The sequence below is a fragment of the Drosophila serrata genome, unplaced genomic scaffold, assembly GCF_035046125.1.
Source record: "Drosophila serrata isolate PLE 108 unplaced genomic scaffold, ASM3504612v1 contig_276, whole genome shotgun sequence".
In the NCBI taxonomy this organism is placed as follows: domain Eukaryota; kingdom Metazoa; phylum Arthropoda; class Insecta; order Diptera; family Drosophilidae; genus Drosophila; species Drosophila serrata.
The window spans coordinates 4,422,231-4,446,092 of record NW_028257174.1 but is presented as its reverse complement, the minus strand read 5'-3'; the positions used below and the strand labels follow the sequence as shown (position 1 = coordinate 4,446,092).

The window sequence follows — 23,862 nt, the reverse complement described above, 5'->3', positions numbered from 1 at the left end:
TTGATATTTTCCTTGATTTTTTCCTCATTTTTGTATCATTTTTTTTGGGTAGGGGGTGGGTGGAGTCGTTGCAATTATCATTTCCATTTTATTTTTGTATTTTTTTTTGTATAGTTTTTGAATCCACTCCCCCGTGGAACGAACGATTGCAAATTGTCTTGTGGTTATTTTTTCTCTTGGCCAACACGGCGTATGCGTAATGTACTGACTCTGGCCATTGCGCATACGCCGCGTGGTCACGTACACGACTCGAATGTGCGCCAGCCGCTAATCCATCGAGACAGGCCAAACTACAATATAATTTGATAATTAACCACATAAAAATATGTAATAGCTGTGAATGTGAATGGGAACAGGTGGTGAACAAAAAAAAATACAGGGAAATAACAAAGTTTTCCAAGATAATTGGAACATTTGATAAGCTATAATTTATACCAGGACAAAAATTTATGGATTTTTTTATAAAGAAATCCTGAAAATATCTTTTTGAAATGTAATAAATAATCATTTAGTTAATTAGTTGTTATTTAAACCTAAAAAAAAAAAGGATCGTCTTACTACTAAACAGTTTGCCTTTGAACACGACTCGCATTACGTATGCCATAATTATCAATTAGCAATCAATAAAAAAGACACAACTATGGAGAAAAACGAACAACCAAGACAATGGCCAGCAGCAGCAGCAGCAACAAAAATTGCATATCAAATGCATAGAAGTAGCAGCAACAACAGCAGCAGCAACAGCAGCAGCAGCAACAACAGCAGCAGCAGCAGCAATAACTCGTATTTTCCACTGCCAACGGCCATATCTCTCTCTATGTTTTTTTTTTTTGGCCTGGGAAATATCTGAACAGCAAAACTGTTAATTTAAATTGGAAAATTATACAAAAATATTCAAAACGCTTGTTGTTTGGCTGAGCAACACCCGTCCCCCCTACAGAGGAGGATCAGACTTTACATTCGAATCTGCCTGTTGATCTGAGCCGCTCTCAAACGTCACGTTTTCACGCGGCATAACTATGCAGCAGCAACATCCAACAAGTTGCTCTCAGGCAGCTGTTAATCTTGTTGTTGGTGTAGTTGTTGGTGTAGTATGTTGGTGTAGTTGTTGTTATAGTTGTTGTTATAGTTGTTGGTGTAGTTGTTATTGTTGGTGCAAACGTCAGTGCAATCAACAAAAGCAATTCACGCATTCAATTAAATGCCTTCAAATGTGACTTGCCGACATTTCTTTATGTTGCTCGATTGCAGCTTCGGTTAGCTAGGCATGCATTAAAATCGTATAAAATTGTCATGTTAATAACCAATAATTGTTAATTTACAACTCACACACGGACATGGATAAATACAAGCTGCAAAAAGTTGGGCCAAAAAATTCAAATGAAACTATAAAGTAAACGAAGATGATAATACTCTACCTTTAATTTATTTAATTATTAAAAACATTTTAAGCAATTCCGCAATAAATATATCCTTACATTTATTACATTTCGATCCTTATCCTTAAACCTATCGATAAATATCGTTTTGTTAGGGCATCCTGTAAGTGTGACCAGACTTCTTTCTGCCTGTCTTTCTGTGTGACATGTGCAGTTGTTCAGACTTGTGGTTTGAGTTGCCTATGGTTTCGTTTTTTGAGTTATTTGCTTGTTGCCTGGTTTTGGCATTTTCAGCATGTCCATTAACATTTTTTTACCACAATTTTTTTTGGCATTATTTATTTCCTAATTTCTCAGTTGGTTGTATTAGGCGCTTGGGTATGCGATTGTTGGACACAGAAATATTTGAATAATGTTGATAAGACGAAAAATTGGTCCAAAAATAAACCATGACAAAGCTTTTAAAGGAAATGTGACAAAAAAGAAATATTTGGATAGTAATTAAAGCAAAAGTAGTGGGAATTTCTTTAAAAAACTTCAGCTTCAAGGATCTTAACATATTTTTATTTAGATCTTACTACATAGGATTTAAAATTGTGTATTTCTGGTTTTCTGCTAACATTTGTAACTATATATTTTTGTTGGAAAATCTCTAATAAAGCAAAAAAAAAATAAATAGAGAAATAAAAACAATGCAAGCAAACAAATTCAAATTAAACGCAAAAAAAGAGTAAAATTTTTTTTTTCTATAATTAAAATTAACAACTTTTCTTGTCACGACTCTCGAAGCCAACTTGTTGCCTACTGCTGCTGCCTGCTATAATTATGCGCATTTTCAACAGATTTATATCTGGCTATATTCCCCCACACCCCTCCCTACCTCCCTCCCTCCCTCTCTCTGCCCAGTTGAGAGCTGGAAACGCATACGGCGAACAAAAAAAAAAAAAAAAAAAGAAAAAGATAGCGTATCTCATTAGAATTGCCAGCTGTGTATGGGCTTTATAGATAGATATAGAAACCCAACTCTCTGTATAGTATATAATTAGTAATTGTTGCACAAGCCGCCAGCAGCCGCCAGCCCCTCCTCCTCCTCCTCCTCCTCCTCCTCAGCCTCCTTCGCCGCCATCCCCTTCTGGCCATTATTCTAACATTTATACAGAAAGAGAAAGAGAGATGACAGAAACGCAGGCCAGCTAAATTAAAACCCAGTTTGAAGGTCAACAGCGACACGAGCTGCGTGGCCCGGCAACAACAGCAATATCAAAGCAGCAGCAACAGCAGCAACACTGAGAGAAAAAAGAACTTAATTTATACCTTACCATTTCCTATATACTATATAGATATATTTCTTTAAATATACTATATATTTATTTTCATTGAATTCATAACAATTAACTTTAACTTATCAAAGTTCTAGAAGAAATTCTTAAATTTTAAATACATTTTAAAATTCTTTGTATAGAATATAATGAATATTTCTTAATAATAAACAAGAAAGAAAACTCTCTTCCGGAAGCCGAACTTTATTTACCCTTGCAGCTTGCAATTGAATTATTGGATCGTTTTGGAAATCGATAATAAAAGCTTAAAATATTCGCATTCATTGAATCGTTATTTATACATATATTTATATGACAATTTTTTTGACAAATCAAAAACCTAAAAAACTCATAACTAAGCCAAAAATGCATTAATTTCCATTCGGAAAGCTTTGCTATGTTAGTTTTTAATAGGTTAATAAGTTTGCATACTTAATTTAAAATGAAGAAAATTTAAAATTTTTGTCATATTTTTTTGACAATTTTAATGAATCCCTTAAAAAATGTTTAAAAAATTAAACAAATTTGTTTACTCTCTGAGATAGCTAGATCGACTCGTCTGTTGATTCTGATCAAGAATATATATGATTTATAGGGTCGGAAATGACTCCTTTAGGTTTTACAAGCTTCTTACTAAAAGTATAATACCCTGCAAAGGTATAAAAATAAGTAACAAAGATTTGCTTTTAATATCTAAGCAGGTTTGAATTCTTAACAATTCCCCCTCCTAATTTTTTCTCAGTGTGTTGGGCAGGCATTAAAACTATGCACAAATGCCTCGAACTGACTGGCAAATCTGACGTCAGCAACAGGAACTGAATCTGAAACTGAAACTGAAAATAATCGCGTTGCGCATGCGTTGGCGCTGAATTCGAATTCTCTTTTCCCTCGCAGCTCGCAGATTTTTTGCTCATTGAATTTGTTTCTGTTTTATTTTTTGTTTTAATTTTATGGGTGTTGGTGTTGCATAAAATAAGATTAATCACTGCCAAAAAGAAAGACAAAACCAAGAAAAAAACCGGCCAAATGTGTCCCATTAATCAGCAAATTTGTAGGAAACGCAAGCGAACAAATTAAATCAAAAAGGAGAGGCTTTAAAAAAAGTTGATGAAAGGGAAGTCCTTGAAAAGTATTAAAATAATAATTTTAAAATAAAAAGAGAGCTTAGAAAAATTATTTAAAATTATTATAATGACATTTGAATGACAAAAGCACAACTAAATAATGTATTTGACATTAAAAAGAAAGATATAAAACTAATTAATTATATTTTAACAATTTATTTGAAACTTTTTCTAACAAGTCTATAGAAAATGTCACTAAGAACTATTTAAAAATGGTACAAAAAATCTGAAAAATTAAAAAAAAAATGTATCACAAATTATTTAAAAACATTAAAATAGAATTAAACCTTGGCTTTAGTAGCACAAAAATGGTTGAAACTTGGCATCAACTATTAGAAAAGATTACAAATTTTGCTAAAGAAGTCTTAGATTTTAAAATAAACACTCACAAAATATTAGAAGCTTAGCAAATCAAGCTTGATTACAAATAATTAAGAATATACTTCAAAAAAATATTTTCTTTTGCTCAAAGTACCTCAAATAAATTACTAGAAATAATGTAGCAAGTATCAAAAGGTTAGCCCATTTGCAACCCACAACCAATCTGCATCTTTCTCTTTTTTTTTTTTTTTTTGCTGCATTTTTAATCCCCCCTCCAAACCCCCTTTTTGTGGCACGGAACTCGTTGGCAACTGATCGAATCGTATTTAATGTGCACCACCGCTCATGTTGTTGTTGTTGGAGTTGTTGTTGTTGCAGTTGCAGTTGCAATCTCTGTGGCTGTTGCCGGTCGTGTTGCTGGCTGCCGTGCCCATAACGGTGTCAATTAAATTATGTTGCCGGCAACATTTTACAATTTGCAACAAATTGTTAACAGCAACAACGGCACAAATCAATATTATGTGTGTGAGTGTGTGTACGTTGTGTGTGTGTGCGGCTTGAAATCTTTGATTTGATTGCGGGAAAGGAGGAACAATGCCTCCCGGAGTTCCTGTACATGGTTATAAACCCCTTTTGTTGCTTAGCGTGGGATAATCCTTCGGCCTTCAAAAAAATCGCCTCACCATCTCTCACCTCTAAGCAGGACCAAGAAGGACCAAACGGCAAAGTCTCTACAACAAATTTGCGTGATTTTCAATGTGCTTTATATTTATTTTTTTGTTGTTCGTTTTCTGCAGGTCAAGTGCGATTTTTGGGGCTTCTTTTTTGTGATCTTACAAAGGGTATTTGGATTTTATGGTGATTATAAATTTGGGTACTCTTAAAAAGGATATTTTAAAAATATTTGTACATCTTCAACACCATTTTTTGTCAGTTTTAAGGCATGTTTTTTGTTAAAGATTGTTTTTTAAAAAGATTTAAATATTATGAATTAAAAAAGCTTGGTATTTCTGAAAGATATATTTTATGTTTGATAATATTAAGGATTATTTATTAAAAATCATGAATAATATTGAGAGATTCTTAATATTTTACATTAAAATATATTTTAGGGTGCTTGGAAAATCATCAGGGAGTTTTTTGAAACATTTAAAAGGGACACAAAAGTAATTTTCAATGCATTTCAATTTTATTTGGAAAATCTTAAGTATCTCAAAAGAGTTGCTTCATTTTAAAGGGTATTCAAAGTGCTCATGCCGAATGTCCCTGAATTCCCTACTTCATTTGATCTGTCTTTGTGTCCTGCCTCCTTTTTTTTTTTTTTGTGGTCGTCTTGAAGGCTTCCGGCCCCGAAGGAGCAAAACTCAGGTGACCACAAAGGCTGACCAGCGGCGAAGTTTTTCGTCTCACGCAATTGTGTTGTGTCCATGACAAAGGACTCCCACCTGAGGTTCCAGCAGGACTAGAAAGAAGCAGAGCAGGACAGGACAGGAGGGGAGAAAGAAGACCCTACCAGACGGACCTTCCGGGACGGCGTCAGCTTTTGTGCGTGTGCCCCCGCCACCTCCTTCGTCTCCTTCCAGTTTCCTTTGGAATGCCCAAAACGCAAAAGAGTGATATTTATAAACAAAAAAAAAAAATAAAAATAAGAAATCTATATAAAATAAAACCTGTGCAGGCTGACCATTGGGCGGATATTATTTAGACGCTATTGTGTGGCGCCGTCCAAAGCCCGCGGCTACCTGTCTGATAGCAATTAGCTCGCACACAGCTGCTGCTGCTGCTGCTGCTGCTGTTGCTGCTGCTGTTGCTGCTGCTGTTGCTGCTGCTGCTTAACCTGATCCAATCCGATCCAATCTGATCGATGAAAGAATGTATATTATACACAGATATGATCGATGGTATAAAACTGCACTTTTTAAAGAACTTCATATAGTTAGTAAAGTTTAAAATGATCTTTCTGATATAAAAAGTTCTTGTAAAGTTTTAAACTTTCTGTTAAAAAATATCTGCCTAGTATTCAATGATAAGATTTTTTATAAAAAATATATAAAAACACGTTCTTAAAAATATCCAACTTATCTCTAAATTATTTAACCCATTGAAAAATTCAACAAATTAACTACAAAACCCAAAAACCCCTAGAAATACCAAGATTTCTATTACTAAACCCAACGTATCTCTTGAATTAAACACTATCTGATGCCTGATAAACAAATATCTCGATATTGATTATTGACTTGCTGCTATTGCTTTGACCTTATCTGTTCAGGTTATGGCTTTGCCTGAGCAGTCATAAATTAATTACAAACTGTGCTAACAATGCACTGTAAACTGTATAGTAAGAAGAGAAAAGGCCGCATAAATCTTTCAGAATGCGCATAAATTTGCATTGGCGACCTTGAGGCAAAGAGTTGTTGCTACGTAATGGCTACGTAAAACCCCCTACTACCCTCCTTTTTCACTTGCACACACACACTCACACTGTTGAGGCTTTTTATCATCAGATAACGGCAACCGTTGATAAAAGCTTGACACAGTGCGTAAAAATGAGTACGGTTTGCTGTAAAATGTAAAAGGGGAAACGAAGTTATAAACACCCTGTAATTGTAAGTGTAAATTTAAACATGGGGTTTGTTTTTAAATGTTAAGGAATTCATATTTTATGTGTAGAAATGAAAAAGAGATAGAGAAAAGGGTATAAAAGGAGAGGAAAGGTTAAGAAAGAAAGGGAAAGGTTAAGAAAAAGATCTACAGGAAGTAAAATAAAGCAAAACTGGCTAAAAATAATTATTTATAAAATCGGAAATAAGAGAAAACTTATTGAAAAGTAAAAGATTCTCGTTACTGAGAACACTGAAAATTGTTTAATTATATTCATATTATTTAGTACTAAATTAAAGACAAAAAAATGTTTAAATTTAAATAAGACTTTATTAATTAAAATAAGGTTAAATAGAGCTAGTGTAATTATTTATTTAAAAGCTAATAGTTTTCACCAAATTAAAAATACTATACCCATTAATTTAGTATAAAATTTAAATATTAATTTTATGCAATAAATGAATACATAAATCCCACTTTTAGTTTATCATCAAAATCTTTTCAAAAATGATCATACCCGCATATATTTCTTTTTTTTTCGAAACGCAGTGTACATATCGCAGTTTTCGCACTCAAGTTCAAGTTCAATGTCATTTGGATTTATGTTTTCACTGTGTGTGTGCGTGTGTGTGTATGTTTGCTTATTTTAATGCCAAAACTCGTTCAATCAAAGCCCACACACTTACGCAGCTTTTTATCACAACCAGTGTGTGCGTGTGTGCGTGTGTGTGTGCGTTTTGTGCGTTCGTTCATCGTTCACTTCGTTTCTTTTCGCCTCGTTTCGTATCGCATAGCGCCTTCTGGTTGTTGTTGTTTTGCTCTTTTTTTTTTGTTCATATAGCAACAAGTGGGTTGAGTTGCCAACGGCCTCCCCTTTCCTCCTCCCCACCCCAACAAGTCGTGTCGTGTATGCTTTATCAACTGGTTTGCGGTGTTGTGACGTCATTGTCGTGTGCGTGGCCTTACGCACGTTTTACGCACATTTTTATATTGTGTGTGTTGTTGTTGGTGTTGTTTTTTTTTTTGTGTTATGTGTGTCTGCCACTTCTGGGGGCGCGTCTCGTTGAACTTGAAAAGCGGAGAGCAAAGCAAAACAGTTAAGAGAAATGGGAGGAGAAGAAAGGAAAAACAGCTGATTTAAGTGCGTGTTGAAGGGTGTGATGTATATTATGTGATAAAAAAGTATGAGCTTATTTATTGTAATAAATTTCAACTTGTTAAATAGTGCCAATATTAAATATTTAAATATAAATATTTAAAACAAACTAGCATTAAATGTATGCTTTATTTTGATATTTTATTTGTAACATTAGAAATTTTTAATTTGCATGGGATCATTGAATTGAAAAGTAATTCTTTGCGTTTTTGGTTTCACAATTTGGTTTCGGGTTTTGCCTTCTAGTTTTTCGTTTTCTTTTCTTTTTTATTTTTTTTTCTGTATTATTTGCTGGCCGCAAATTTGGTTTGGACTTTAATTTCAAGGTCAGCCTTAACGCATTAGCAACGTCTCTCTCTCTCTCTCTCTATCGGTCCCCCTCTTACTGTCTCGCTCTGTCTCGATCTCCCTGTCTTCGTCTATGCAATCACTCATTCGTGCAAAAAGGAAAAAAAATTGAAGAACACCGAAAATAAAGATGGATGAAAACTTAATACAACAAAAAGAGGAATGGGGAATGTACAAAAAGAAAAAAAAAAAAAAAAAACAGCAACCGCAATATATTAAATTTATTAAATATCAAGACAAATTTATGGCACTGCGCATGCGGGCGGTGGAAGGGGAACCGCAAATAGGCGGAAATTAACGCATCCAAAAAAAAATACAAACAAACATAATTGCAAAAAGGTAACATTCTCGGCAGCGCTTCACTTTGATGAGATAATTTCTTAAAATTATTTATTACCTGTGTGTGTGTGTGTGTGTGTGTAGGTAGGTTGTGGCTCGGTTCGCTCGCATTATTTATTTATTTATACTTGCGTTTTTGCAATTCACAAACCGCGCCGCGACTGCTTATCGCATTCAGTTTAGTCTATCTCGCTTTGGCAATAGCTAGTGCTATTGCCTTCTCACTCACCTGCAAGCTTTCAAAGCTGCGTTGCGTGCGTCGCTGCCTCTGTTGCTGCCTCCACAGATCCCCCCTTCCCCTCCCCCCCCCCCCCCCCCCTTTGTCACGTTGATTTTGCTTAATGCTTTGCACGCCTCATGCGCGAGGGTGTGTGAGAGAGTACAGCAATGAGCATTCAATTAGGTCCTGCTTAGATAAATAATTAAAAATTCATTTAATAATATATTTTGAGCATTCAAATAGGCCTTGCTTAGATAAAAAATTAAAAATTCTATTCATAATATATTTTGAAATATAAAAATTATTTCTCTCTATTATTTAAAATTTTTCTTGAGGTAATAAATATAATATAAAACAAATTTGTCAATATAAACACCAATTGTTATTAAAAAAAAAAAAATAATTTAATTTTTGTTTTAAGTTTTCTACTTTAAAAATAATTATTTTATACCGTTCCTATATTTCTACACTCTGCTGTTTCTATGTTCGCTTCGTGTGTGCAAGTTGCGCGGTTCCGCTGTGAATGCGAATATCAAGGTCAACGTGTGATGTGTTGCTGTTGCTTTTGCCACCGCCGCCGTCGTCGGTACCCCCTCTCTGCCCCCCCACAAACTCCATCACCTCTTCTCCACCTCCCCCCTGCTTGGAAATGAGCTCTAAGAAAATAATTAAATGGCAGGCAGGAGGCGAAAGAAAGACAGGGAAAAAAACGCAATTTTTGAAGCGCAGTTGTTAAATTAGAAATGCTATATTTTGAAATACATTTTTGCCATTTTTATTATTATAATTTTTTTCCTTTTTGTTAATTTTTTTTCCCTGTCTGTTGCTATTTGTCTACCAAGTCTTTGCCATTAATCAGTTTCTGAAATGCTTTTTGAGGAGCCTCTGAAATGACTAATAGATGATGCCGCATAATTGTAATTAATATTTTTAGTGGTTAAAAAAAAATAATGAAATACTACTCAATAAAATAATTATTGGGAAATTAAAAACTAGCACAGAACAGCTTTCCGATTTAAAATTAATGCATTTTTGGCTAAGCTATAAGATTTTTAAATTTCGATAGTCATATAAAAATAATTGCTAAATTTATACCTATTTTTATACCTTTTCGGGCATTTTCATTTTAGTCAAAAGCTTAAAACGCAGCGACCCTATATTTCATATATATTCTTGATCAGTATCAACAGGCAAATCTTTCTAGCTATGTCCGGGAAAAATTTAATTTTTTCAAAATTTTGAAAATTGTATAAGGGGTTTTGTCGTAAAAATAATCAAAAATTTCAATAAAAATTTAATTTCTTGTACAGTTTAAATTAAGTATGCAGATTTATTAACCTATTAAAAACTAACAGGAAAGTTTTCCGAATTGAAATTGATGGTGTTTTGACTAAGTTATGAGATTTTGAAACTTTGATTTGTCGGAGAAATTATCAATATGGATTTGATTCTATTTGATGTTATTCAATTGCGAATTGCAAGAGCTTCTCGAAGTTAATTTCCTTTACTGTTTTCTACCAACAAACAAGTCTTTTAATTTAGTCTAGTCAAAATTTAAATGTTATTTTAATAGTAAAAAAAGTAATGTAAATCTTTTTAAAGTATTCAACTTATAGTAATAATTCCTCTTCAAATGTTTATTCATCGATTACTAGTACTATTTGTTTATCGATTTAGTACGCCTGCCAACCATAGGCTTTGCCTTCAATTAAACTCATATAATCAATTTAAGATAATCCATCAGATAATCACAGTTTAGCGATTTATATACCGAAAACCAACATCTTTCTCTATCCCCCCCCCCCTGTCATCGAAAAAATCAATAAAAATTAAATTGCCCCGCACACACACAATTATCGACAGGGTAAAGGCAATCGATAACGATAGTCGTCGCTCATCCCCATCAGTTTAAATTATATAAATTTGCACACATTATGTGAAATTGACGAAGAAAAGGCCTAATCACAATGTTGGAAAGTCGATAGACTGGATCAGAGGATGGATTATCCATCGAGATCCATCTCGATCCATCGCGGTATCCATCGATCATCTATCATCAGGTGGTTGCATTCCTAGAGACCAAAAGAGACCACTCTCCGCGCTCTGCAAATTGTATTAAGACATAAATGCGAGTGAAAATCGAAGATGCAGTAGAAAAAGAAGAAGAAGCTGCACAAGAATCTGCTGGCTATATAGTTTTTTTTTATTTTTAAGAAGAGGTTGAGCAACAATAAAAAAAAGCCGCAAGCGCCACACCGCACACACAGGCAACCAAAAAAAAAAAAAACAAAAAACAGAAAAAAGGAAGGAACAAAAAAACTCAGTAAGGCGGCGATATGCAAACATAATAATTTGCATATTTCGCCGCAGTGTTCGTTGTTGTTGTTGTTGTTCTTCTCTGACGGTGGTCAAGCAACAAAAAAAAAAAGGAGTAGAAAAAATAAAAAACAGAAAAAACATCTATAAAAGGGAGTGGTAACCCCCATAATAGAAATGTTAACCTCTCAGCGGCAGAGGAGGCAGCAGTCACACCCAAGTTTGGTAACCATACAGAAAAAAAATAATAACAAAAAATAAAGAGCCATGGCTAGCAGCTGGAAAAAAGGTTAAAATGTGCAATAGGGAAAAAAGAAACTACAAAAAATATATATAAGGTTAAATATATTCCTTCAAAAACCACAAAAATAAGCATGGTTTTGTAATCCTTTAAGAAGGTTTTAATACTTTGACATCATAATAATTAACATTAACATAAATATCCGATATACTTAACATCGTCATATATATAAATCTATAAGAAATTAATGATTTAAAAATTTGTAAGTTAGAGATTTAAAAGAATAATATCGTATGCAATTAACATTATTATATATAAATCCATAAAAATTTAATCATTTAAAAATGTGTAGTTAAATCAAAGACTTAAAAGAATAATTTATAGGCTCATGTTAAAAAAGAAAACAGGCTTAGAAAGTTAGAGATCTAAAGATAAAGATAAGAATTCTAAAGATAACATGGCTTCTTCTTAGCAGAAAATGGCGCCCACTCGTTTTTTTTTTACGGATCCTACTCTCTCCAGCTATATATATCTATCTCTTTCTCTTGATTTATACGCATGCGTAATTGGAAAAAGGATTTTTCTCTTTTTAACTTGTCGTTCATTTAGTTTAATTTCTTTTACCGGATAACTGCTGCTGTTTAAATTTGGGTTGGGAATGTGGACGCCCACTTAAGACATGCGATGCTAGATCGGGTTAACCCAACGCCCACCTTTAGATACACAGAAAGAAAATTCTATATAAAATATATTAAATGATCAGTGATCTTAGAAACACATTGAGAAATATATAAATATCTTACAATGCAAAATATTTATAGTTATCTAAGTAATACCCATCTTTTATTAGCTTTTTCTTATGATGAACATTTGCTGTCCCTCTCTTTTTACACATACACAAGTATAGTCATCTCTTTCTCTTGATGTTAAATGTCTGAGAAATTTATGTTGTTGACTATTTTGCCGCAAATTACATGCTACAAATTTTTGTAATCTTGTTTTTTTTCTATCTTTTTTCTTCTCCTTTTAAATATTGGTAAAAAAAATGTTTACTAACTGGGCCGTGGCGTTAGAAATCAAAGCCTTTGGCGTTCATTAGCTTTGGGGGCGTTATTCTACCTCCCTGCCCCCTCTTTGGGTCTCCTCCAGCGACGTTCAATTAAAAGTGTTGCCAATTTGCGACGCCTTTACCTGGCTACCCCCCACCTTAGGCCCCCTTTTCCTACCTCCCCCTTTTTTTCAGCCAAGCCCCTCTCCTTTTCTTTTTCTTTTTTTTTACTTGTAATCAGGAAATTCGATTTTCTTAATGCCACTGAAAGCACTTGATGGCGGTGGCAGGGAAAAAGAGTGAGAGAGTGTTGGATGGAGGAAGACTGGACCCTGGACAGCCACCCATTTTGGCCCCTCCCCCCTCAGGGTACCGCCCGCTCCTCTTGCTCCTCTTGCCCCTCCTGCGGCCCCACATTCATGACTTCTAATATGCGCGTGAATTTATTAACGCTCATTTTACGCTGTTGTTGCGATTCGGGGGCGTGTGCAGGCCGATTGCATTTTTTTAAATAAATTCTAGCGCAAACGGCGCGTGACAGGAGACGCCGATATAGAGGGAGGTGGAGAGGAATAGAAAGGGAGGAGGTGGTGGGGGAGTATGTTAGAGGTGACATTTTTCACAAAAAAAGTAGGAAAGATTCAAGGGTTTTTTATGAATTTTGAGGAAGAATTTTTGTAGAGGTTTATATTGGAATGTATAGCTTACATAGATTTTCAAAATAAATAAGAAAAATTAAAAAAAAATTATGTTTGAAAAGATTAAAATAGGTACAAAACAATATTTTATTTAGCCAAGACTTCAACCCAAGACTTTGGTTTGTAAGAGCGAGATAGATACTGTTTTCCAACCTTATATCCAAGTTTAACAAGCCATCTTTTCGAAATAAGTTAAGAAAACTTACTCAAAAGACTTTATATTATAAACATTTAATTCCATAACAAAATCAATGTTATAGGTTTTAAAAACTTTTTCTCTATGTTTAAATCCATAGCTAAATTAACTCCCTTGGTTAGTTTGATTTCTATTGCTTTTTAAAAGTATTAATTTTCTAATGAAAACTTTAAATAATATAATTTCGAAACAAAATCTAGGATACAGTTATAGAAAACTCTCTTTTGTAATCCAACCCCAGTCTAAATTAACTCGCCTGGTGAGGTTAATTTCAATTGTTTTTTAAAGTATTGGTATTCTACTTAAAATTTTAGATAATTTAATTCCATTACCATATCCAGGCTAAAGGTTTAAAAATCTCCTTTTTGTGATTAAACCCCAGTCTAAATTAACTCTCCTAGTGAGGCTAATTTAAACTATATAAAAAATCCATTGATTTTCCTCTTAAAAATATCGCATCCTGTCGTGATTATTCAAAAAAAAATTTAAAGCCTGACCATCTCCCTTGCCGAGGTTATCGCAGTCTTAGGCCAAAACCTCATTAGGCTATAGCGAAATCTATATGCGAAATGGAGGCCGACGCCTTTTCAATTTGCCAGCAATGAAAATTTACAACATGACCAGATCGGTGTGTCCAATATATATATATATCTATATAGATATGTATATGTGTTTGTGCAGATATATATGTATATGTGAAGCGTTCATTGCATACCCCAAGGCGTGCATGCGCACATAAAAATCGACAGCGGATCGGAACTGGTTGCAACTTGCTGCCGTTGCCGTTGCAAGTTGCAAGTTGCTGCTGCTGCTGCTGCTGTGGCATTGTCATTCGTGGCATGTTCACGCCTTGACGCCCGCAGCTGAATGAGGCAAAGAAAGAAAAAAAAGAAACTGGACTCCAAATTGAACTCCAACTGAATCGCCCATCGCAACGCTCCTTCTATATATTTTTTCTTTGCTGGCTTTTCCGGATCGCGCTCGTTTGTGGCATCTTCAAAAGCGGCGTTTCGTGGCCACGTTTGAGAGTCAGATCGTAAATCTAATAAATGCTTCTAGCTTGCCGAGGGGAGAAAATGTCCAACACTGCCGCCGCCGACGACGAATGGAAAATGCGCCTTTTCCTGGCTCAGATGGTGGCCACCAGATAAGATGGAAAATTAAAAGAAAATCAAGCTTAAGAAGAGGAATTTGGGAATATATCTAGAATGGAATTTTGATATTTTACAAAGAAAAGAATGAGAGATATTTGGGGAATTTATGAATATGTGAATGTGAATGAATATATTTAAGCTAGGATTAAGAAGATTTTAAAAGAAGTAATTTAAGAAATCTTTACCTTTTGTAAAGGGAAAACATTGAATATCTGAAGCTGTATCTTTTCAAAAAGTTTCGTATGTTAATGTTATAGTTGTAAATATTTTATATGCGAAATTTTACTAATTAACTTCTTTAATTTCCCTTTGACAGGTGGTCCTCTCGGCTTGTTCCTCGTACTTCCAGAGCCTGTTCCTGGAGCACCCTGAAAGACATCCAATTGTGATATTGAAGGACGTCCGTTTTGCCGAGCTGCAAACCTTAGTTGAATTCATGTACAAGGGCGAGGTGAACGTGCAATACTGTCAGTTGTCCGCGCTGCTCAAAACAGCCGAATCCCTCAAGGTATTTACTCCCCTTTCTCTCTCTTTAAGAAGATGAACCCTTCTCTAACCCTTCAACTCTTTTCCCAACTTGCCTCACACAGGTCAAGGGCCTCGCCGAGATGACGAATCAGAATACGACGCTGCGTGAGCCGGAACGAGAGCCGGATCGTCTGCGTCCCCAGGGTGGTGGCTCCTCCCACAAGGCGGCCGATAGTCCAGCGGCGGCTTTAGATGCCACGACGGCAACAGCGGCAACAACAGGGACTGCAGCGGCAGCGGCAGCAACATCGACCTCAACCTCAGCAACATCTGCGGCAGCAACAGCGGCGGCAACATCTGCAGCGGGAACAACAACAGCAGCAGCAGCAGCAACATCTGCAGCAGCAACAACAGCGGGGAGCAGCAGCAGCAGTAGTACAAGCACAACGACGGCAACCACGACAGCAGCCTGTGCCACAACAACAACAACAGCTGCAACGGCAACTTCCGGTGCTAGTTGCAGCAGCGCCACCCACGAGGAGGCCACATCATCCTCCTCCTCCGCCGCCGCCGTCAGTGCACAGAAGCGGGAGGCCAGCGATAGATGCAGTCCCATGCCCGCCAAGCGTACATCCCGACTGCAGGACAAGACGGACCACCTTCTGGCAGATCTAGAGGCTGAGCAGAATGCGGCCAATGAGCGGGTTGATCATGGTGACGATGAGGATGATGAGGAGGATGAAGAGCTGCTGCTGGCACGCAACTTAAACGATGACGATGATGAGGATGAGGTGGAGGAAATCGATGACCTGGATGAGAATGAGGATATTGAGGAGGCAATGCGAAGGGCACAGCAACTGCAGGCAGCGGCGGCAGCAGCAGTGGCAGCGGCGGCAACGGCAACGGCAACCGCTGATGAGGAGGATGAGGATGAGGATGAAGATGAGGATACGCCAATGCCGTTAGATCTCTATCAAAGACCTGTGGAGCCAAAAAACGCTGCAGCAGCAGGAACGGCAGCGGCGGCGGCAGCCTCCTCGGCGGCATCCACTCAGGGCAATGCCTCCTCTCACACCAATGCCAATGCCAACATTAACATCAACAATAACTCCAGCAGCAGCAACAATAATAATAATAATAACAACAACAACAATAACAACAACAACAATGCAAGCAGCGGGAAGACCACAACCTCAGCAAGCAATGGCTCTGGATCCGGTTCCGGTTCCGGTTTGGATGGAGCCGTCGTAGCCTTGGATGATGATGATGACGATGATGAGGTGGAGCGTGTTGGTGACAGGGAGCGAGATAGAGATAGAGAAAGAGAGCGAGAACGAGAACGACAACGTGATCGAGACCATCGCCTGGATCAGGATATGGACGAGGATCTGGATGAGGATGTGGTTGTGGTCGGAGCCAGTGCCAGTGCCATGGCACGGGGCATTGCCCAACGATTGGCCCATCAAACAATACGGCTCCATCATCCCCATCATGCGCACCATCACCTGCACGCCACGCATCACCACCATCACCACCATTCGTCGCATCCGCATTCGCATTCGCATCCGCATTCCCATCTATCGCCCTCGGACGATGAGGATGCCCTGCCCGTGATTGCCAAGACGGAGATCATCGATGATGACTATGATGATGAAATGGATCTCGAGGATGACGATGAGGCGGATAACAGCAGCAACAATGATCTGGGTCTCAATATGAAAATGGGTGGCGGTGGCGGTGGTGTGGATCTATCCACCGGTTCCACCTTGATACCTTCGCCGTTGATTACCCTGCCCTCATCATCGGCAGCCGCAGCAGCAGCAGCGGCGGCGGCAGCCATGGAATCACAACGCTCTACGCCGGCCATAACGGGTTCGGGAACGGGAGCGGGTGCCGGTGCCTCGGACCTCAGTATTGGTGGCTCCGGTGGTCGTCCGGCGTCACGGAGTTCACGCGACGGCGGTAATGATGGTAGAGGAGGAGCATCATCCTCCAGCCTGCTGAGTCCCGGAACTGTGGCCAATCTATTGCCCGTGCAGTCGGTGCCATTGGTTAGTGCAATATTGAATTTATTATTATTATTTACTATATATTATAATACCCCTTGCAGGGTGTTATAAATTTAATCAAAAGCCTAAAACTTAGCGAAGGAGTCATTTCCGAGCCTATAAATCATATATATTCTTGATCAGCATTAACATCCGTATCGATCTAGACGTCTGAGGCAGGAAATAAATATTTTTAAATTTTTGAAAAAATTTTAAGAGGTTTTATCGTCAAAATTGTACAAAAAAAATTTGACAAATTTTAATTTTTTTTATATTTTAAACTGAGTATGCAGATTTATTAACGAATTAAAAACTAGCACAGAACAGCTTTCCGATTTAAAATTAATGTATTTTTGGTTTAGCTATGAGATTTTTAACTTTCGATAGTCATATAAAAATAATTTCTAAATTTATACCTTTTAGGGTATTTTAATTTTAGTCAGGAGCTTGCTACACAGTGAAGGAGGCATTTCCGACCCTATATTTTATATATATTTTAGATCAGCATCAACAGCAGAATCTAATCTAACTGTCTAAGGAAAAATTTTTTTTTTAATATTTTCAAACATTTTTCAACGTTAAAATTGTAAAATTTTAATTTTTTTTATATTTTAAATTGAGAATGCAGTTTTTTTAACCTTATAAAAACTAACATAGGACTGCTTTCAGAATTAAAATAAATTCTTTTTGGCTTTGTTATGAGATTTTTAAAGTTTGATTTTTCGAAGAAATTGTCATATAAAAGTACCTATATCTATTCATAAAATGCGAATATTTAATGATAAATTTTGCTCAATTAAAATCTGCAAGGGTAGGTAAACTTCGGCTTTCCGTAGGAAACTCTATTATATAAAATAACAAGGAAGGAAGCTTACTTTCTTATTATTTTATATAATAGAGTTTCCTTTATACTTAACAAGAAAGAAACCTAACTTCGGCACGCCGTAGTTTGTATACCCTTGCAGATTGAAATTCGATAAGTAGGACTTATAGCATTATAAATAATATATATATCTATATATATATATAGTCCACAGAATCGTCATGCTCCGACTTATATATTATTAAAATTATATAGAAGAATAACTCCATACTTTGATTCTAATAGTTTGCTCTTAAATTTGTACCAAAATAAATCTCGCACATGCATATGCATATGATTCCCAACTGGTTCAAGCATCCCCGGAACGAAGTGACTGCTGCCGGCCAAGTCTCAGATATGTGTTGTGTTACAAAAGTTGCAAGTCATTGTTTATTAGTGTTCAAAGTTAGTAACTGATCATAGATACAGACTGCTCATAGACACTTACTGGTCATTGTTACTTACTGGTCATAGATACTTACTGTTCAGAGTTACTTAATGTTCATTCATATTTACTGATCATAGGTACTTGCTGGTCATATTTAATTACTGGTCATAGATACTTACTGTTCAGAGTTACTTACTCTTCATAGTTAATCATCATATCTTATGATTCCCAACTGGTTCAAACATCCCCGGAACGAAGTGACCGCTGCCGGCCACGTCTCAGAAATGTGTTGTGTTGCAAAGTTGCAAGTCATTGTTTATTAGTGTTCAAAGTTAGTAACTGATCATAGATACAGACTGCTCATAGACACTTACTGGTCATTGTTACTTACTGGTCATAGATACTTACTGTTCAGAGTTACTTAATGTTTATTGATACTTACTGATCATAGCTACTTACTGGTCATTGTTACTTACTGGTCATAGATACTTACTGTTCAGAGTTACTTACTCTTCATAGTTAATCATCATATCTTATGATTCCCAACTGGTTCAAACATCCCCGGAACGAAGTGACCGCTGCCGGCCAAGTCTCAGATATGTGTTGTGTTACAAAAGTTGCAAGTCATTGTTTATTAGTGTTCAAAGTTAGTAACTGATCATAGATACAGACTGCTCATAGACACTTACTGGTCATTGTTACTTACTGGTCATAGATACTTACTGTTCAGAGTTACTTAGTGTTCATTCATACTTACTGATCATAGGTACTTGCTGGTCATATTTAATTACTGGTCATAGATACTTACTGTTCAGAGTTACTTACTCTTCATAGTTAATCATCATATCTTATGATTCCCAACTGGTTCAAACATCCCCGGAACGAAGTGACCGCTGCCGGCCACGTCTCAGAAATGTGTTGTGTTGCAAAGTTGCAAGTCATTGTTTATTAGTGTTCAAAGTTAGTAACTGATCATAGATACAGACTGCTCATAGACACTTACTGGTCATTGTTACTTACTGGTCATAGATACTTACTGTTCAGAGTTACTTAGTGTTCATTCATACTTGCTGCTCATAGATTCTTACTGGTCATAGTTAATTAGTGGTCATAGATACTTACTGTTCAGTTACTTACTCTTCATAGTTAATCATCATATCTTATGATTCCCAACTGGTTCAAACATCCCCGGAACGAAGTGACCGCTGCCGGCCACGTCTCAGAAATGTGTTGTGTTGCAAAGTTGCAAGTCATTGTTTATTAGTGTTCAAAGTTAGTAACTGATCATAGATACAGACTGCTCATAGACACTTACTGGTCATTGTTACTTACTGGTCATAGATACTTACTGTTCAGAGTTACTTAATGTTTATTGATACTTACTGATCATAGCTACTTACTGGTCATTGTTACTTACTGGTCATAGATACTTACTGTTCAGAGTTACTTAATGTTTATTGATACTTACTGCTCATAGATTCTTACTGGTCATAGTTAATTAGTGGTCATAGATACTTACTGTTTAGTTACTTACTCTTCATAGGTAATCATCATATCTTATGATTCCCAACTGGTTCAAACATCCCCGGAACGAAGTGACCGCTGCCGGCCACGTCTCAGAAATGTGTTGTTGCAAAGTTGCAAGTCATTGTTTATTAGTGTTCAAAGTTAGTAACTGATCATAGATACAGACTGCTCATAGACACTTACTGGTCATTGTTACTTACTGGTCATAGATACTTACTGTTCAGAGTTACTTAATGTTCATTGATACTTACTGCTCATAGATTCTTACTGGTCATAGTTAATTAGTGGTCATAGATACTTACTGTTCAGTTACTTACTCTTCATAGTTAATCATCATATCTTATGATTCCCAACTGGTTCAAACATCCCCGGAACGAAGTGACCGCTGCCGGCCACGTCTCAGAAATGTGTTGTGTTGCAAAGTTGCAAGTCATTGTTTATTAGTGTTCAAAGTTAGTAACTGATCATAGATACAGACTGCTCATAGACACTTACTGGTCATTGTTACTTACTGGTCATAGATACTTACTGTTCAGAGTTACCTAATGTTTATTGATACTTACTGATCATAGCTACTTACTGGTCATTGTTACTTACTGGTCATAGATACTTACTGTTCAGAGTTACTTACTCTTCATAGTTAATCATCATATCTTATGATTCCCAACTGGTTCAAACATCCCCGGAACGAAGTGACCGCTGCCGGCCAAGTCTCAGATATGTGTTGTGTTACAAAAGTTGCAAGTCATTGTTTATTAGTGTTCAAAGTTAGTAAATGAGCATAGATACAGACTGCTTATAGACACTTACTAGTCATTGTTACTTACTGGTCATAGATACTTACTGTTCAGAGTTACTTAGTGTTCATTCATACTTACTGATCATAGGTACTTGCTGGTCATATTTAATTACTGGTCATAGATACTTACTGTTCAGAGTTACTTACTCTTCATAGTTAATCATCATATCTTATGATTCCCAACTGGTTCAAACATCCCCGGAACGAAGTAACCGCTGCCGGCCACGTCTCAGAAATGTGTTGTGTTGCAAAGTTGCAAGTCATTGTTTATTAGTGTTCAAAGTTAGTAACTGATCATAGATACATACTGCTCATAGATACTTACTGTTCAGAGTTACTTAATGATCATAATTACTGGTCACAGATACTTCCGGCTCAGAGTTATTTACTGATCATAGTTAGTTACTGGTCATATATCGTATTCCGATTTTCATAAAACTAATAACGAAATTCCATAATAATAATAGATAGCTTTGAATCAAGTTACATAAAAATATGTTAAAAACTGTCAAAGTTAGTGGCTTGATCAACTCGGCTGTTTTCTGCTGATCAAGAATATATATACTTTATATGGTCTTAGATTGCCCCTTTAACTGCGTTTATTAATATTAATATTAACTAATATTTTAAAATAATTTAATGGTACTATAATTTGTAGAATATAAATCCTTTTATAGAAGGTTTCAGTTGCTGTCACAGCTACTTATCATTTTATATTCAACAGTTTTTAGGGAAAATGTAGTGAAAAGAAATACAACTACAACTTCTGCAACTACTTTATGTTGACTTCCAATTTTGTATCCCTAACTTATATATAGCTTAAAAATTATTTTAAAATATTTAAAATTGGTTAAAAGTAATTTTAATAACTAGAACAGAGGTTCTTTTTTAATATGAATTTTTTAAAACATCGTTAAGACATTATAAGTTTGCTTAATATCAAACTAACCTATTTCGCTTTAAGATATGAAAGTTTACGTGTTGTTTTATATAATTTTATTCTTTATTTTTGAAACTTTCCTTAATTATAAAATTTCCTCATCCCGCAGAGCCTCAAAAAGGAGATCGATTGCAGTGAGGATGACAACAGCAGTCACAGTAGACACATGCAACAGCGTTCGGCATCAGCTGGCGGCGGGCTGGGCGGCGACCTTGACTACCGCGCCTCCCACGAATCGGTAAGTTTGAAAGCATTTTACGCTTAAAAATTCAAATCAAATCAAATCCTACCCCTCAAAAACTAAAAAAATCCCTGGATAGATCTTAAACCCCAAATAAATTCGAATCAGAAAAAATCCCCTGCCAAAATTAGAACCCTCCCAAAAAATAAACCCCCTTCAGTGAATGCTTTTGCTGCTTCGATAGGTCAGAGAAAAAATAAAAAAGAAATATATATAACGATATATATCGCAGGCCAGATCTCCGTCTCCATTTGATACCGATTTCTGGCTCGATCCGACTCCATGTCTATATGTATCCATATCTCTATCTTAAGTATTGCTCTCTCTCTCTCTCTCTGTCTGTTCTTATATATATACATCTATATACCATAATATTTATATCTATATAAAAAAAAACAATATACAAAATCAAAAAAAGCAAATGCAAAAAAAGAAAACAAAATCAAAAAAACTCAACATATATTTTTGCTCTTCGTCGTGTTCTTTGTCTATGAATTTTTTAATACATATATATATAACCATACATATATATCTACATATATATATATTATATATATCTTTATCCATCTATATATCTATATGCCCTATAAATATATATTTACCCCAAACCCCCCAAAAGAAGTAAAGTTTTTCATTTTTCTATTCAGTTTGAAAAAATCCCCCAATCCCAAGTAATTTGAGATTTACAAAACAAAAATATCGAGTGTTAGTTGTTCAGTTTCCTAGCTCTATATAGAAACTATATATATTTTGTTTAATGTGTAGCGCTCTCTCTCTATCTCTATATATCTCTCTCTCTCTCTGTGTATTTATATATCTATCTCTGTCTCTGTACGTCTAGCTATAGCTAACTCTTTTACACACACACACGCTCTCTCTCTCTCTCTATAACTCTTAATGGCTGTGTAATTTTGTTAGTTAAACCGATCTTTATATATATTTATATATATATATATATATATATATAAAGATGTGTGTGTGTGTATGTAATCTATGTTGTATTTATCGCATATCTATGTGTGTATATATATAAACCCCTTATCTTTCCTGTAAAAAACAAACACAACACAATACATACATACTCCTGATAGAATTTTCGTATATAGTTTTTTAATTTTTTTGCGGGCCACTTTTCACTTTTCACTTGCCACATACACACACACACATTGTTGGCAATTTCCGTTTGCAATTTTCCCCGTCCCTGGAATTTTTAGGTTTTTTTGTTTATTATTTATTTATTTACTGGCCATGTTCTGTTTGGAAGGTCCTTCCTACCGGCTTCTCCTTCTATTTCCTTGTTTCCTTTTCTATTTTAATTTAATTTTTTATTTGCCACCAATGTTGCCATTGTTGCTGTTGTTGATGTTGTTGTTGTTGCAGTTGCATGTTCACGACACTATAATTTTCAATATGGCTGGTAACTGTCACCGAATAAAATACGACTACGGGATGCCCTAGACTTATATAAAATTGGGATAACTAAAGATATTTTTAGGGGGGGATAATTCTTTGGCAGTTTAAAAAATTTATAATTAAAATAACTAAATAAATAACAGGGAATTTACTTATTTACAATACCCTTTACAGCCTGGCTGTGAAACTATTTTTCCAAGTTTCCCCTAGCTTTTAAATAATTAAGCATACGCAGTGGTGTTCCTGCCTTCATGTAAAACAAATAACGTATACGCCGCGTGGGCTCTGGTCAAAGCTGGACAGCACACACACATTTATTATTTGAGACTGCACCATGTAAATAAAATAAAAACCAAATCAAATATTCAAATCAAACAATGAGAGAGAAATTGTCGCATGTTGCAACAGGATAAATACGGCAAAAAAAAAGGAAAAGGGAAAACCAAGAAAATTGCTGTGGGAGTGGGACACAATGGCTCGATATTCAATTTATTTATTCCCCAGAGCTCCGGGACACATCCCTCTTCAGCCTGCTGTCCCTTCACTAATTTTGGCTCACATTCTCGGAATGTGTAATGCATACCACTTTTTCGGGGGAAAGCACAACTGTACCTTTTGCGGCTGTGGAAAAACATTTAGCTTCCGGCAAATATATTTTCACATTACATTTTTTTCCCCCCTCCTCTGTCAACTCTGCTTCTCCTTCTCCTTGG

General features: G+C 36.0%; 1 protein-coding gene across 19 annotated transcripts in view; it reads left to right on the top strand.

Moving 5' to 3' along the window:
• Positions 1 to 23,862, top strand: part of mamo (maternal gene required for meiosis) — a 198,240-nt gene that overhangs the window by 139,508 nt on the left and 34,870 nt on the right. For all 19 annotated transcript variants that reach the window (XM_086835647.1, XM_086835651.1, XM_086835644.1 and 16 more), the window contains 3 exons: positions 14,780 to 14,971; positions 15,054 to 16,982; positions 21,605 to 21,733. In XM_086835647.1, coding sequence (XP_086691773.1) covers positions 14,780 to 14,971; positions 15,054 to 16,982; positions 21,605 to 21,733 — 2,250 coding nt within the window. The remainder of the gene's footprint in view (positions 1 to 14,779; positions 14,972 to 15,053; positions 16,983 to 21,604; positions 21,734 to 23,862) is intronic.